Source organism: Corythoichthys intestinalis, chromosome 10 (genome assembly GCF_030265065.1).
Source record: "Corythoichthys intestinalis isolate RoL2023-P3 chromosome 10, ASM3026506v1, whole genome shotgun sequence".
In the NCBI taxonomy this organism is placed as follows: domain Eukaryota; kingdom Metazoa; phylum Chordata; class Actinopteri; order Syngnathiformes; family Syngnathidae; genus Corythoichthys; species Corythoichthys intestinalis.
Window position 1 is genome coordinate 30,432,283 of NC_080404.1, and position 17,027 is coordinate 30,449,309.

Below are 17,027 nucleotides of genomic sequence, written 5' to 3' on the forward strand. Positions count from 1 at the left end.
TGCTCTCAAATATAAAAATGGTGCTTCCCTGTTACTGGCAAATTTGTGTCATTAAACCTGTCTACAAACTTGAAATCTGCAGTAGAGCAGCCTCAGACCTGAACATTAAAAGACATGAATACTAGGGCTGTCAAACGATTAAAATTTTTAATCAAGTTAATTACAGCTTAAAAATTAATCGTAATTAATCACAATTCAAACCATCTATAAAATATGCCATATTTTTCTGTAAATTATTGTTGGAATGAAAAAATAAAACACAAGACTGATATATACATTCAACATACGGTACATAAGTACTGTATTTGTTTATTATAACAATAAATCAACAAGATGGCATTAACATTACTAACATTCTCTTAAAGCGATCCATGGATAGAAAAACTTGGAGTTCTTAAAAGATAAATGTTAGTACAAGTTATAGAAATTTTATATTAAAACCCCTCTTAATGTTTTCGTTTTATTAAAATTTGTAAAATTTTCAATCAAAAAATAAACTAGTAGCTCGCCATTGTTGATGTGATTACACCATGCTCACTCCCCAAACCCATAAATCATTTGGACACATGTTCCAGCAGAGTGCGCCAAACAACAAAAAACAAGTAACAAGTGGACATCACACTGCTGTCATTTTAATCTGAGCGGGGCATGTGCGTTAATTGCGTCAAATATTTTAACGTGATTAATTAAAAAAATGAATTACCACCCGTTAACGCGATAATTTTGACAGCTCTAATGAATACACATCTTTGTAACTGAATATAGACAGTAAAATTTAAACACTTTCTGTGCATTGAATGAGTTTTTGTGAAATTTGTATTTTTTTGGGGGATTGATGATAGACTTTAATATTCAACAAATTTGAAGTCTAAATGACTAAAAATGACCCTGAATTGGATGAAAGTATGTCTCTTACATGCGTATGTGCTGCGAGCACGGCGGCGAAGGGGCAGTGTCAGGGTCCAGGTTGTAGCGTAGGCTACTGCTCAGGTTGGGGCAGCGAGGCGACGGGACGGGGCACTCGCTGGTGGTGAAAGTCGAGAGCAGGGGAGGCCTGCTTGGTGAGCTCGGGGAGGGTTTGTCATTTCCTGGGGCTCCCTCGGGAGGAGAGGTGGTGGACGGAGCAGGGATACAGGAAGACGGGGAGGGCACTGTCAAACACAGAAGAACATATACGAACATTAAATGGGATACATGATTGAAAATGGACTCAATGTACTCTCATATCAATCAATTGTTACCTTTAAAGTTCATGCAAATGTCATGATTTGTTTATTTCTAATCAGCGAATAGACAAGAAAATAACTTTTAACCTCTTTCAAATTATGTTTAAGCGGATATATATCATTTTCACAAAGTGTTTTGTGGCAAAGCGGCACAATTTCTCAATGTTTAGCAAGTCCGCCTCACATTTCTGAGATAGCTATCCAGGAATTAATTGACACTTTGTGAGTCATAATGTTTTGTTGTCCCCCGCAAACAATTATGGACAGATGATCCTGAATAATATTATATTTTGTTTCAAAGCAGCACTGAGGACTGATAGTTTTCCCATATGCCTTATAGTTCTGAGGTCTGCGTTTCGACTGTTTGACTTATAAGTGCGTTTTTCCCTCAACATACCCTGATCCAAATAGAAGTTGTGAAAGTAGTGCAATTGAAAACACTCCAGTTTTAAAGTCGCTCACTAAATATATATTTTTTTAATGTAAGCGATTTCTTGCCAAACAATGAAGTTGTATTGGACACACACGTTGTCATTTGAAGATGATATCTTGCATTTCAGTTTAGTGCTGCAACGATTAATCGATTAAATCAAGTAATTAAATTAAAAAAGATTGGAATTAAATTTTGCTGCTTGGAGGATTCGTTTAATTAGAGTGGTGTGGTAATGGTTTGTTTTGAAAGTGGTTGCATTTAGGTTTATTGATTTGGGTGGATACACTGCCCTCTAGTGGCAACAGTGAATATGACATAACTCTTTTTACGTGGCTGAATCCAGCTGCTCCCTGTTAAGCCCAACATAAGGTAATTTTTTATGTTTGCGCTAATATGTTTTTTTTTAATGCATTCGTAATTTAGTTTATAGGTATAATTAGCCGTTTGTTGTGGGAATATATGTTTGAACGATTTGTCGAAAGCGTTGTAAAAAAACATTTATTTTATAGCAAGTTAGCCAATTGTTCTTTTGGTTTACTTAGATCCTCATGTATTTGTTTTTTATGCCGTTCGAAGATAAACTTAGGTATTTTAATTTATTTTTAAATGAAGATGCAATTCTGTATAGTTTGATGAAACACTTGTGGAATTCTATTTTGTATTCACATTTAATGCTCTTTTGAAAGTACAATCTTAGCAAGCCTTTGTTTTACGTCTCCTAACATTTTTTACTCTGCAACGCATTAAATGTTCTTAATCTGATTACTCGATTATTCAAACTAACTAGTTGATAGATTCATCGTCTCCTAAAATAATCGATAGGTGCAGCCCTATTCCAGTGACACTGCCTGTGTATCATATGTAACGTTTTTTTTTTACCATTTCCCAATTAATTCACAGTGCAAACAAATGATTGTCATTGGCTGTGCTCAGGGCTTGCAAGAGCATAATGTAGCAGTCTTGCTTATTGAGATTTCAACCAGTCAATATCTGGTAACCAAGTCCTCACAGACAGAATGCATCTTATCTTATGATAGCAGTACTGGGAATACATTAACGGTTAAACAAAGCGTTTAACTTTTATGTTTTAGTCGATTTTAGCAATGCTGGTGGACATTAGACATTGTTTTGCCTTAAGGAAGACTGCATTCCCCATATGGACTAGCGCACACCCGCATAGTGTCGTAAAATCATGATGGTCGCCTGCAGATGGATTAATCAACATTTCTGTTTCCAGCGGCTGTGCGAAGGATGAAACGTAATAAGGTAATGAATCCAGTTGTGGCTAGACAACAGCATATGACGATTAGCAACCGTGTGGCTTAGTATGGCTAAACCCTCCCCACCTGAACTCGTTAGCGCTGACGAGTTTAGTCGGGGGGGTGTCATGCCAGCGAGTGAAAGGCGGGCCAATGTTTATTCTGTATATTTTGGAAGACTCCCTTTCTTTTTCCTCTACAGACAAAACTTTTTGTCTCTTTTGCTCTGCCATCTTTGCAGAATTCACGCGGAAGCGTTAGCATCGACTTCTGTTTTTATAATGAATGGGGAAAGGAGGAACTGACGTATGCAGTAAAGCAGTCAGCACATTTGTAGTTTTTTTGTGTGTGGACCCTCTTCAGAGTTAATTAGTGCCGGTGAAAGCGATACAAACCCCTCAAGATATAAAAGGGTGCCATTCAACTAGTTGTCAGTCAACATGTCATCACAAAAGTTATGAAAATATTTTATAAAGGTTGAAAAGTTACCTAGTGTTTCTTTAAATACATATGGCGGAAAACACAGACGAGACTGAAAAAGCAGTTTCTGCTCTTGCACCTCTCTTTAAAAGAAACTGCTGTATTTTAAGCCAAAACAACTGTTGTGTTTGATTGCACAATGGCTATATGCTGCCATAGCAGATTCATGGCGAATTAAGCCTCCGAACTATTTTTAATTTGTCCCTTTTACCCTGGAAACCCCCCATTTATTAATCAAAATGTCATTTTTAGCTTAGAATCATTAATTGATGTCTAATATTTCGTTTAAAAAAAAAAAAAAAAAAAAACGACTTAAAAAAATTATTCACTTGCATATTTTAAACTTTTAAACAAATTACTTCACAATAAAAAAAAATGGCGTCTGTAAAAAAGTCACGGATATATACCTCATAACTATCGATTAATTGTATTTTTTTTGTTACTGTCACATTTTCCCCAATATGCTAGATGATAAATAATTGATCCAAACAAAATTTGAAGAAAAAAAAGTTTAAAAGGGTAAATATATTAAAAGAACATCCCGACCACTCCTTGATGTCTGAGATTTCTGCATCGTGACCCTTGTTATATTACCATGTTTCACCCATAAAATCCCTAAAAAATCCGGCAGTGGCCATTCACAGCTGTGTCTTCACACTCGATGATACATGCTACATTGAGTTTTTGGATCGAAACAAGGTAAGTAGCGATAATATCTCGTTAAAATCATGGCGTCTTTAATTCTGCTCTCTGTTCTCTCTTCTGTTCTCGCCTACAGTTAGCGTTTAATTTTTTATTTTTTTTAAATGCCCTCCTGTTAATTTTTTTTCTTTCCCCAGAAAATTGAGATTTTAAGCTTTCCAATGATGTATCACACATGCGTATAGGAAAATTTTGAAATTTGGTAAAATTGTGGGTCTCAGAGCGGAACTTAAAGTCACCTGAGTGTTTCCCGCCATATGCAGTATATGTGTTATCTAATAGAATTTCATTGAAACGCAATTTAAGTACCGTTTTTATATTAAAAATGTTTAAATATAAACTAATTCAGCATGGTCTATTTGTTCAAACTGTTACAATAATTTTCAACTAAAACACCCCTTCATTCTTTAAATTTCTGTTCGTTCATTTTTAATGTATTTTATTGTAACCCATTATAGTGGGTTCAGAAATACTTTAAAGTTGTTACTATTGTAGGATTAAAAGTTTTGACAACCCTTACACTACAAATTCATGCATAATGACATTTGAGTGTGTGATTGCACTCACTGTGTTGTGATGAGTCGGCCGTGTCCTGAGCTGGCGTTGTCGGAGGAGAGTGGAAGAGCGGCTTGTGGTCCAAATGGAGGCTGGACTGCCTGCTCAAAAGAGGCTGCTGGGGGCCCGACAAATTCTTCAGGTCTCGGAGTTCTTCGTGCTCTGAGTCAGGGGAACTCAAATCAGCTTCAAGGGCTTGGAGCTTCAAGGAGGGGCTCTGGAAGCAGAAACAGAACATAGCTACGAGCGAAAAGGGGTCTTTCCTGATCTTAGAAGTCCTCCAGAGAGATGAGGTGTCACGCCACGTTTGGGGTGTGAGGGGAAGTAGTAAATCCTAGTAGAAGCATCCTCCGCCTTGGATTTCCTCACGTCTCGAACATCACCTCCATCGTGATTGCGCTCAACCAAATAAGTCTTTAAATTCCCACTCCAAACATGTTGGCGTCCAAGTGCTTGATCCAATACAGAAGTCCATCATGTGAGAATATACGTAGTAAATGCTCCTTCCAATGTACGCACATGGCATCCCTTCCCAGCCGGCATTCCCTGCACTCCTGCTGCTCAACTGCCTTTACATGGATTATTCATCAGTCACGGCAAGAAGGGGCGCGGCGGGAATACCGTTCGTGTCGTTGCGTGCGGCGTGGGCGTGCGCGAGGAGGAGGATGTGAGGCGTAACCAAGGCAACGTTGTCAGAGCGAGCTAGGGCGGCTACGTGATGCGGGAGTCACGTAGCATTTCTACACGAAGATGGGGGCTGCAACGAAAAGCAATTTTGGTTTGAGGCATTTTTGGGGGTGGGGTATGCAGGGTATGAGTAGTTCTGACGTCAGCATCATCTCAGCTTGCTTTCTCACGCTCATGCACTGTTCATTCATAAAAAAAAATAAATAAAAAAATAAAAAACAGCCTCGTGCGTCACAAGGGCAGGGATGAGAAGAGGGAGGATGATGGAGGGTATCTAGAAATGAGCCACCCCTAAAGAAGCATGCTTACAGATGGAAGGAAAAAAAGACTTACACAAGCATCCAAGGTGCCCTGTTGTCATAGATAAGGCGTCTAAAAATGGCAGCATGGATGGAGGCATTGCACGTCATAACCTGTATAATTATCAATGTGTGCGTGTGGGGGTGTGTGCTTGTGTGTCAGTCAGGAGGATCACCACATCCTCCTCCTCCTCCTCTTTTTGCCTGAAGGAGGATGAACACAACGGTGATGTGTCATTGTGCTGCAGTCCATTAAACATGGCACGTACACAAAAGCAAATGCTATATGACGCTTACAGTGATATACAAGATACATGACAAACATGTAACGGGTTCATAGTGACAGAACGAAAAATAAACTTGATATTTTGATTACGAAATTCAAGATTCATCTGCTAATGAAGTAAAAAACAAATAAATAACATGGGGATGAAACTAATGTACTGCAATAAGAACCCCGCTTATTTTCAAGCCCAGGTTGAGGGGGGAAAAAAAGGTATATGGGAAGTAGGGGTGTAACGGTACACAAAAATCTCGGTTCGGTACGTACCTCGGTTTTGAGGTCACAGTTCGGTTCATTTTCGGTACAGTAAGAAAACAAAATGTAAAATATAAATGTGCTAGTTTTCTATTACACACTTTTGTGCTTTCAACAATTAGGCTCGAGCGTTTACGTCACAGCAGCACGGGATCATGCGAGATTTGCGACAACGCAACCATTGCGGAAGCATCACGGGACATTTAAACTTAGCGGCAACCAAAGATGGAAAAAAGTAAGGAATACTTGCCAGTTCGATACAGAGACAAACTTGTTACCACGGCGAAGGACAGATATGTGAGCAATTTTAAGGATGTGAACAATGTTGACCCTCACGAGCAAGCCGAACACAAATGGAATAAAGATGTCGACAAGCTTCCACCACTACGCGAAATGGACATCATGCTGTATTTAGTGTTTGGTATATGTTACTACACTCATCAGCAATTCCGAAACTACTAATCGCTACAAAGCTACGAACAGTTTTGCTGCGGATGGGTGCAGGATCATCACTTTATGACCATAGCAAACGGCAACACCATCTTTCTAGCAAAGGTAGGCAATGTGTGTTTACATTAGTCTGTGACCACGGATGTACAAAACTTTTGCTGCATAAAATGTAGCCTGTGTACAAATTCTTTGCCACTCGCTCACGTCAAAATATTACAGCTTTTTCATTTAGCAACGACATGAATTATGTCTTATGAAGACAATGCACATGTATGCATGCTAGTTGTTTAGCTGTAGCAATAGCTAACAACAGGCCGACTTAGGGCGTAAAGTTACTGAAATTTGCGTAAACAAACGAAATTAACTTACCGGAGTGGAAGTGCATAGAGCAAACTCAGTGTGTAACTGGAGAATCAAACGTTATGCCCTTCCTTCTGATCGAGGCCACCCATGCCATTCTTCGACGTTTGGTAAGTTCAGATATGAGCTTTCCCTCGCCTTTTCTCCATGTAGGGATCCGGAAGAAACTCAATGGTGTTCCGTCGAGCTGTACATTCTCCTTTTTCTATTCGATCGGTTGTTGCAATTCTTTACCGCACAATAATTTCCAACCATTTTTAAAGAGCGACCTGTGTTGAAATGCCTCAGTTTATCTTCCACAATGGCGATAGCGGCGGAAACCTCGCGAGTGCCACGTCATACGCTCGAGCCTAATAGGAACAGTAACCTATACAAAGCTAGAATTCTGCTCAAAAAGTAGCGGGTATTTAAAGATAATAATCCAACAACAATTTGCCTTTCAGACCCCGCATATTGTTCAGCTTTCTTTCTGAAAGAAAGAAGAAAAAAGAAGTCCTGTGCTAAAGAGAAAAGCAATCCCAATGACAAAGACTTTAACATGTATTTTACAAATGAAATGCCTCAATGATTTTTTTTTTTTTTTTCTTATGAACGGTTTTCAAAAGCTTTATTGGTGGATTTTCTCAAGTTAAAGCGCCACACAGAAATTGATAAATTTAATTGTGTAAGCAGGATCTGTGTATTATTCTTATTATTTAATTTCAGGTGTTTTAGCTCATTTCAATTTATTTTATTTAAATGGGCTAATATTTATTTTATTATGTTTTTGTATTTTACAAATGTGATGTAGTATTCATTTATATTGTATATTTTATGTTGTATAACTTTAGTTCCTATGTGAATATTAGTTCCTACTTATTTTGTTGTGGTAGGAGGGTTTTGTATTGAACACAGGGCCGTGTTGGTTATTATTATAGCAGAGAAGACAACTGTAAATCAACAAAGACAAGTCAACTGTGCCCCGATCTACCACTCAAGAGATCTGATGGACTCAAAGTGGGTTACGATTGCATATTAGTTTGAAAATCGACCGGATCCACCGTATTTTTACACGAGTGACTTCCGGTCTGCCCGGTCTGCTAGCTAGTAATATTGGGCCGCATCTCGCGTCAAATAATAAACTCTGCCGTTCTTTTCACGTGCATCGCGTTGAGCAGCTTCTGGGACGCGTCTAACACGAGGCCGCAGTGCGACTAGTGTGCATTGGCTGAATGACTTTGACGGCCGCGTTTCACTGCATTCTCGCAGCAGCCACGTTGTCGCATCGTTGACGTTTCTTACTGTCCTACCGTGTTGGTCCTCATTATAGTAGAGAAGCCGGAGTAAATATAATCCACACAAACAAACTGTAACCCGATCGACTCACAGCCTCGAAAAGTAAGGGTTACATTACGTCAGAAACTCGTTCGGTACGCCTCCGTACCGAACCGAGCACCAGATACCGAAACGGTTCAATACGAATACATGTACCGTTACACCCTTAATGGGAAATAAGAAATGTTCTACATTATAATTGTTGTACAGTGGTACCTCTACATATGAAGTTAATTCGTTCCAGGACCTTGTTTGTAAGTTGAAATGGTCGTTGGTCGAGCAGGATTTTCCCAAAACAATACATTATAATTCCATTCATTTGTTCCACAGCCCGAAAACCTTCACTAAATCCTTGAAAAATACTGCTGGTACCATTACAAAGGGCAATTACACATAGGAAAACTAATAAATTATGAATAAAAATTGGAATAATAATATAGTAGTAATAATTCATGTAATGCTGTAATGAATCGGATTCTAATGTGGCAGATGTGTTTTACGTGCTGTACCTGAACACACCATGTGGCTGACATGACAGTAAAATAGAGAGTGCAGTAGAGATTTTACTTTCTCTTTTAATGTCCTGTTGTTGTTGGCGTTAACTGCGGCGGACAGTAGGCGTGTTGTGTTGCACAAGTTACTGAAATAAATGATTAAAAAACTGAAGAAGCTGGCAATTTCTTTGGCCATGTTACCACAATAATTGTCACCTTAACAGATAAAGACAGGCGAACGGAGGTCGGAGGAGGGCCGTCAAGACGGCCTTATTGTCGAGCCAGTTAACAGACGTCCACACCACACCTATATTTTTCTATCATTTCCATCTTCATTTCAATGGTAAGCGTCACCTTTTTCCTTTTTTAACCATCTGCAGGAACCTTCTTGAAACCCGTGTTGATTTCTCTCACAAGAAAATACCGTGTCTTGCGGGAAAACAAAGAAACCGCGGCGCTGACATAAATTGTCGTATTTGGAGCATGTCGTCGGATGTGGAAACAAATCGCGATTCAAATTTAACGTCGGATGTCGAAAAGATCGTGAGTCTAAGCAATCCTATGTCATGATACCCATACGCAGAGGTGGCTGAAAATGTCATTGCATGTAATTGACTTTCCTTTATATGAATTTAAGATCAAGACTTTGCTGGCAAAATGTTGTCTCTAAAAGTTGTGAAGCAATAAAACAAACAACGAAAATGAATGAAATGAACAACAATTTTTTTTTTTTTTTTATATTGAGTCAAAATTATTTTTCGAACAGATCATGTGACTAGCACCTTAGAGACGGTCATTTGCTTTGCTTAGCCAAAACCACCTGAGGACAGATGAGGCAAGATGGATATAATTTTTTTCGGGGTGTCAAAGGATTAAAATTTTTAATCGAGTTAATTACAGCTTAAAAATTAATTAATTGTAATTAATCGCAATTAATCGCAATTCAAACCATCTATAAAATATGCCATATTTTTCTGTAAATTATTGTTGGAATGGAAAGACACAAGATGGATATATACATTCAACATACGGTACATAAGTACTGTATTTCTTTATTATAACAATAAATCAACAAGATGGCCTTACCATTATTAACATTCTGTTAAAGCGATCCATGGATAGAAAGACTTGTAGTTCTTAAAAGATAAATTTTTGTACAAGTTATAGAAATTTTATATTAAAACCCCTCTTCATGTTTTCGTTTTAATAAAATTTGTAAAATTTTCAATCAAAAAATAAACTAGTAGCCCGCCATTGTTGATGTCAATAATTACTTACACTATGCTCATGGGTGCTGAAACCTATAAAATCAGTCGCACCCAAGCGCCAGCAGAGGGTGGCAAAACTCCGAAAAACACAAGTGGAGCTTTCACTGTGCTGTCATTTTAATCTGTTTGAGCAGGGCATTTGTGCGTTAATTGCGTCAAATATTTTAATGGGATTAATTTAAAAAATTAATTACCGCTCGTTAACGCGATAATTTTGACAGCCCTAAATTTTTTCAAACCCAAGCTTTCAAAAGCAACAACTACTACTAAGCAAGAACCAAAGAGTGAAGATGTGGACCAGAGAGCACCGCCAAAATGGTGAGCGGAGTTTCAGTTTGCCCCACTAAAGACGTTGATTGCACAACAGAGCCACCACCGGGTGTACAATATTCAATGAACGACGATCTTGGCCAAAAGCATAGCTGTCCTAAGAAGCCTGATTTAGAATTCCCTTAAAAGATGATGGGAAACCATAAAAACGCCCATTTTCAACGTATTATTATTAATATTCCTAGCTGGAATATTCAGTCAAAAAGGATGCGGCGTCTCCTTGTCCACTAGGTAAGGCAGAAAAATGTGCACGCTCACACACGCACACAGCTTGGATGCCTGTATGTACGAGCACGGGCTAAGCTACTATCCGAGCATATAAATTAATATTATTGCTGACAATGAATTTCGGGGTCATCAACATGTTTTACCCCCCCACCAAAAAGTACAAAAGTCAAACTCCGCCTATGGAGGAACCAGGGTACTTTATAAATACGAGAAGCTCTAGTGTTTCAAATGCAGCATGTATATTAGGAAGTACAAGTATTTCCTCTATTTCTTTCAAGAATTTTTTCTAAAAAGGCACCAATGCATATACCCTCTATTAATTTATTAGCTGACACAGTGAAGGAGTGGTTAGCGCATCCACCACTAGGGGTGTGACAAAATATCGAAATGGTGATACATCGTGATACTTTGTATCCCAAAAGGTTATCAATATGCTCCTGCCAAGAATCGAGATATCGTTTTAAAAAGGTGTCAATGTCTAAAAAAATAAATAAATAAAAATGAAGCAACAAGTTGCCACCAAAATCTTCCACCATAATAGTCTCTCAGTTAACTCAATCCATTTAGACTGGGAACATTCGTTCATTCCAAACCAGAGCATTCACAGTCATTCTGTCCGATTTTCAGGGCATTTACAGGTCACTTCCTGTTCATTTTAGAGCATTTACAGGTCATTTTCTGTTGAGTTTGAGTCACTGCCTATTCATTTGGGTGGTTTCCAGGTCACTTCCTGTTCGGTAACTCAAAATAAACTGTTAAAGACCCATAAAATACCCCCAAATCAACAGGAAGTAACTGAAAATCAACAGGCAAATGACCTTAAATGGCCTAAAAATACCTCAGTGCCTAGCATCGGCTGCCACTACCGGCTATAGACGTTCAATCCGTTTGAAGTGGGAGACCCTCCCAGTTCAAATGGATTAGACGTCTACTAGTGATAAACTCATTCCAATTACAGAAGCTTGGTTTTCTGTTTATTAGTAGTTTGCAGAATATCCTAGAATGATTTCCTGACCAATGTACCTATAATCGTTGTCTCACCATGTCATCAGATCATCGCAACGGTGAGCTTTGTATTGCAAATCGTATTGTATTGTGAGGTACCAAGAGGTTCCCACTCCTATCCACCACACAGTTGCGAGATTTTGGTTCAATTCTGCCTCCCTGTTTGGAGTTTGCATCTTCTCCCCATGCCTGCATGGGTAGTCCGGCTTCCTCCGACATCCCAAAAAGGCTGACTGAACACTCCAAATTTTCTTAGCTCCGAAGCGAGGTCCCAGCTCACTCCGTAAGAAATACGGGATTTTCCCGGCCTCAATGAGCGACATGCACCTATTCAAAAACATGAATTCCAAATAATGAGGGCATTTTTTGGTATCCTACAGATGTTGAAAGTTGGTGTGGAAATTTCTTTTTTAAAATCAACTTGAATTCTTGAAATTCTTTGTCAAGAATTTATTGAATTTAGTTTGTCATCAATTGAATTTAGTTTGTTAACAAGGGACCTCGCTACGGAGCTGTAGCCTATAGTAGTGGAGATCGCAAATTTCCAGATGAGGCTAAGCCTACTCCATAATGAAATACTGTAATTGTTTGCTAGCTACTGTTTGCTCCACTTTTAGCTTACATTTAATCAGTACAGCAGGCAAATCCTTAGCAATCTCTTCATACTGAAACAGTTGTATACTGTATACTGTAATGTGTACTGTAGTATAGTTAAGTTCAAACAAAACATTTATTCTAAGTCATTTATTATGGTATTTGCTTTGAGAATATTTCTAATAAAAATATATTTAGATTGTAAAAGATGGCCTTCAGTACATTTCTTATAGATGATATCAGTCTATTCATTATTGCTCTATGCGCTGTATGTTTACTTAAATATATTTTCATCTTAAATTAATGCAGAAAATTTACAATTTAATGTGTAAAGATTCACCAGAATGCAGGAAATTACAGAGTTGATACTCTAAATGTGTGTGTGTGTCCCAGCACTGGTGGTGGGGCCCAAAGTGTTTTCTTTCCATGGGGCCCAAAATCCCTGGCAGCGCCGCCGGTCTCCAGCAACCCCACGCGACCCTCATGAGAGTCGCCGCCCCGAATGAACTACTGTATTAGCTGTTATCTTGTGAATTTAAAATAGAATTTCATTGCATTGATTCACTTCAAGTAATCGTAGTTATAAGCTTTGGATTTAATAAAAAAAAAAAAACTGGTTCATTTATTGATAAATTAGTGATTAACCACAATCATTCAAGGTTGATAACTGGAAATTGTTACATTAATTACCGATAGTTATTTATTTTTTCTTAAATATCTATTACCAAAACTAGCAATATGGATAGGAATATGATTCAAATGTGACAAAAATAACAATGCGTATAATGATTGAGTTGATTTGGTATGAAATGGTTCTCTTTAGATCATGAACATCACAACCTGGTTGTGCATTTCTCCGAGGCCATCTGGCAAGTCCATTAAAGTGTTGCTTAGTCATGTGTGACATCAGTGAGGCACAACTAAGACAACCTGTCCCGCAGCTCTGCTCTCTGGAATGGAAACAGTGTGCCACCCACTATAGTAGGTCAGCTTAAAGTAGCCAGTTAGAGGTCACGTGGTGGCACCACCACAGACCCCGCGGCGGCTCCGTGTTATTTGGACTGGAATCATATCAAAAGCATGTCTGTGGGCATCACGCTGCTCCAATAACCCACTTGTCACACAGACCGCACGACAAACAGAGCGAAGGAGAGTCAAGCTGGAGCAAAGGAGGACAGCAACGAATGGAGCGTCCCAAAGAATCACATCACATCTAGTAAAGATGTAAACAAAAATGCCAGCCAGGCCTTTGCCGGGTCAACAAAGTCAACTTCCTGCTAAACGGTGCCAAGGTGAACTGACTTATTTTTTGTCACGCAAATCGGATACCAACTTGTGTAAATGATTTGTCTTGATCAGAACCCCAAAACTATGAGGCAAGCGTGCAATCAGATCATCTTGCTGAAAAAGATACATGTAGGATTGTTTGTTCTGGCAAAGATCTCATCATGACTCAGATGGTGTAAAAAAAAAAAAAAAAAAAAAAAAATCCTAAAATTCATTGCATTTGTGACAATTGAATGGTTTCTCATGGATGTGTTGGTTGGCTTGTGTTTTGTACAAATCTGAACGCTATGTGGCTTTTTTTTTTTTTAATGTGTAATCAGTTTTAAAATTAACATTTGCAAATTACATTCCTAGAAGTGTGAATATGAGTGAATGCTTGTCTTGTCGTGCTATGCATTTGGATGAGGAATAGTTCAGGTTGTATTATGCATATTATCCATATATTCACCAGCAATCTGAATGAGGTAAAACACAATACAAAACTAATGACTGGAGTAAGTTGGAGAGAAAAGAGGTCCAGTGGCAACTTTAAATTTAGAAAACATGCATGCAGCAGAAATGTGCTACTCTTGATAAACTTTCCATCTCATGCACAGCTTCCAGCCAAAAAACAAAAAAATGCAGGGTAAATCTGAGAAGAAAAAAAAACCCAACAAAAAAAACAAACAAACATGTTTAATAGATATAGAACAATATTACAATATACTGTATATATATTATATTAATAATATATAATATACAGTACTGTGCAAAAGTTTTAGGCAGGACACCTGCCTAAAACATTTGCACAGTACTGTATATATTTTTTTAATTATTAAATTTAGTAGGATCATGGAAGCTTCCACTTGGGGAAAATATATACATACAGTATATCCTGTATATACATAATATAATAAAAATATACAGTACTGTGCAAAGGTTTTAGGCAGATGTCCTGCCTAAAACTTTTGCACAGTACTGTATATAACAATATAGGACATACTTTAGTATGCATCACCACCCCTCCATTTATTTTTTATTGCTAATTCCCCTTAGCAGTTCTGGGGTTCCTGTCTATCCGTCCTGGGAGTGGATCTCTCCCGACTGTGGTACTCCCCGAGGTTTCTCATTTTTCTCCCAATTGACTCTGGAGTTTTTCCTTGCCGGCATGGAGGGTCTTAAGGATAGGGGATACCCAGGACTTGAACTGTATCTATTCATCTTTGTTGCTTCATTTCTAATTGTGTATCATATTGCCTCTGCAAAGCCCTTTGAGACATCTGTTGTGATTTAGGGCTATACAAATAAAATTGAATTGAATTGAATTATACAGAACACTTAAGAAAGTGACTTTTTTTTCATTTTGGATTTTCTGCTGCTCCCTGGCCTAATAGTGTTTACTGATCAACTTTCAGATTTTGAGGTTTTGCTTCTGAACAGAGCAAATAAAAAAATAGATCACCCCTAAAAGTGCTTTATCTCTCTCTCTGTCTCTCTCTCTGTGAATGACTAATCTACCAGTTTACTTTTAAGTGACGTGAAGTGAAGTGATAAAGTTCAGGCTTAATCTTCAAGTTAGCGGGGATGTAAGTAGTTGGTGGAGTTGGTTTCAACAAATTCCGTGCAGTTTGTCAGATATTTATTAGTTTCAGGGCTGTGGAGTGGCTAAGCTAGCGCGAGTCGAGGGTACAATCTTAGCATGCCAATAAAAAACAACACATAAAAATGCACACATAAAAATTATGACCCATGCAATCAATAGTTTTGTCTATTTTTATAGGACAAAGTTTTTAAAACTTACCATTTCATGTCAATATTTGTAGTATGAACAGCAACATTTGTAATCCAGCAGCTCTGCAGGGAGCAGAGCAGAGTGATATCGGGGTTTTTTCACCGCTGATTTTTTTTGTCATAGCCAGCAGCAAGTAACCAGTTGATATTGGTCCTCATTTGGTCTTCATTCTCGCTTATTTGATGATTAAGCCTAATAGTTGTATTGAGTTCATTTTGCCTACACTTATAAATTCGTCAAAACTTCTTTTATCCCAAAACCACCTGTTATTGCCTGGGATAAAAGAAAAGTTTTGACAAAGATTAAGCCTAATGTCAAAAAATCTGAATTTCCCCTTTAAAATATTGTGAAAGTTCTTATTTTCTACATACCTGCGTTACACTTCACTCCGGTGGCCAAGTTGCAGCGTTGCACACATTAGAATAGGTCACATTTGATCAATCATGATGTACAATTTTTTTTTTTTTTTAAACATTAAAATTTTTATCACGTGAAATACAAGAGTGCGATATTTATTACTTTTGCAAGAACAGATTTATGGCATTTTAATTCACTTCAATTTGAGGGTGTTTTGAGTTACAAGTCACAGAGGCAGAGAGCATTTAACTCTTATTGCAAGGCATCAACTTATATTAATACAATATGCAGTATATTTGCTTACCTGCTCTGAGGGATTGTATTTAGTGTATCAGATAAATTGAAGGCGAATAATTTAACTCTAGCATACACTGCTGGCAAAAAGTATTGGCACCCCTGCAATTCTGTCAGATAATGCTCAATTTATCCCAGAAAATTATTGCAATTACAACTGATTTGGTAGCAGTATCTGCATTTATTTTGCTTGCAATGAAAAAACACAAAAGAGAATGAAAAAAAAATTGAATCATTTTCATTTTACACAAAACTCCAAAAACGGGCCGGACAAAAGTATAGGCACCCTCAGCGTAATACTTGGTAGCACAACCTTTAGACAAGATAACTGATCACATCCATCCATCAATCCATCCATCAATGAGTTTCTTACAATGCTCTGCTGGAATTTTAGACCATTCTTCTTCGGCCACCTGCTCCAGGTCTCTGAGATTTGAAGGGTGCCTTCTCCAAACTGCCCTTTTCAGATCTCTCCACAGGTATTCTATGGGATTCAGATCTGGACTCATTGCCGGCCACTTTAGAAGTCTCCAGTGCTTCCTCTCAAACCATTTTCTAGTGCTTTTTGAAGTGTGTTTTGGGTCATTGTGCTGCTGGAAGACCCATGACCTCTGAGGGAGACCCAGCTTTCTCACACTGGGCCCTACATTATGCTGCAAAATTTGTTGGTAGTCTTCAGACCTCATAATGCCATGCACACGGTCAAGCAGTCCAGTGTCAGAGGCAGCAAAGCAACCCCAAAACATCAGGGAACCTGCGCCATGTGTGACTGCAGAGTCTGTGTTCTTTTCTTTGATGGCCTCGTTCTTTTTCCTGTGATCTCTATGTCGATGCATTTTCCCAAAAAGCTCTACTTTTGTTTCATCTGACCAGATAACATTCTTACAAAACGTTTTTGGATTTTCAGGTAAGTTTGGGCAAACTCCAGCCTGGCTTTTTATGTCTCTGGGTCAGAAGTGGGGTCTTCCTGGGTATCCTACCATAGAGTCCCTTTTCATTCAGTACAGGTTGACACTGCTGTACCCTCAGAGTGCAGGACAACTTGAACGTATTTGGATGTTAGTCGAGGTTCTTTATCCACCATTCACACAATCTT

The 17,027-nt window shown here is 38.3% G+C and overlaps 1 protein-coding gene across 2 annotated transcripts in view; it reads right to left on the reverse strand.

Annotated features, from left to right (window-relative positions):
- fam13c (family with sequence similarity 13 member C) overlaps positions 1-15,703 on the reverse strand; it is a 29,105-nt gene extending 13,402 nt beyond the window's left edge. The window contains exons 1-4 of one of the 2 annotated variants that reach the window (XM_057847636.1): positions 15,652-15,703; positions 15,290-15,342; positions 4,668-5,412; positions 917-1,151 (exon numbers count right to left, since the gene is read on the reverse strand). In XM_057847636.1, coding sequence (XP_057703619.1) covers positions 917-1,151; positions 4,668-4,893 — 461 coding nt within the window. In that variant the 5' untranslated portion in view covers positions 4,894-5,412; positions 15,290-15,342; positions 15,652-15,703. Of the gene's footprint in view, positions 1-916; positions 1,152-4,667; positions 5,413-5,675; positions 5,743-15,289; positions 15,343-15,651 lie in introns of those variants that run through there. The other variant, XM_057847637.1, reaches the window with a different exon arrangement.
- Between the last annotated feature and the right edge of the window lie 1,324 nt (positions 15,704-17,027).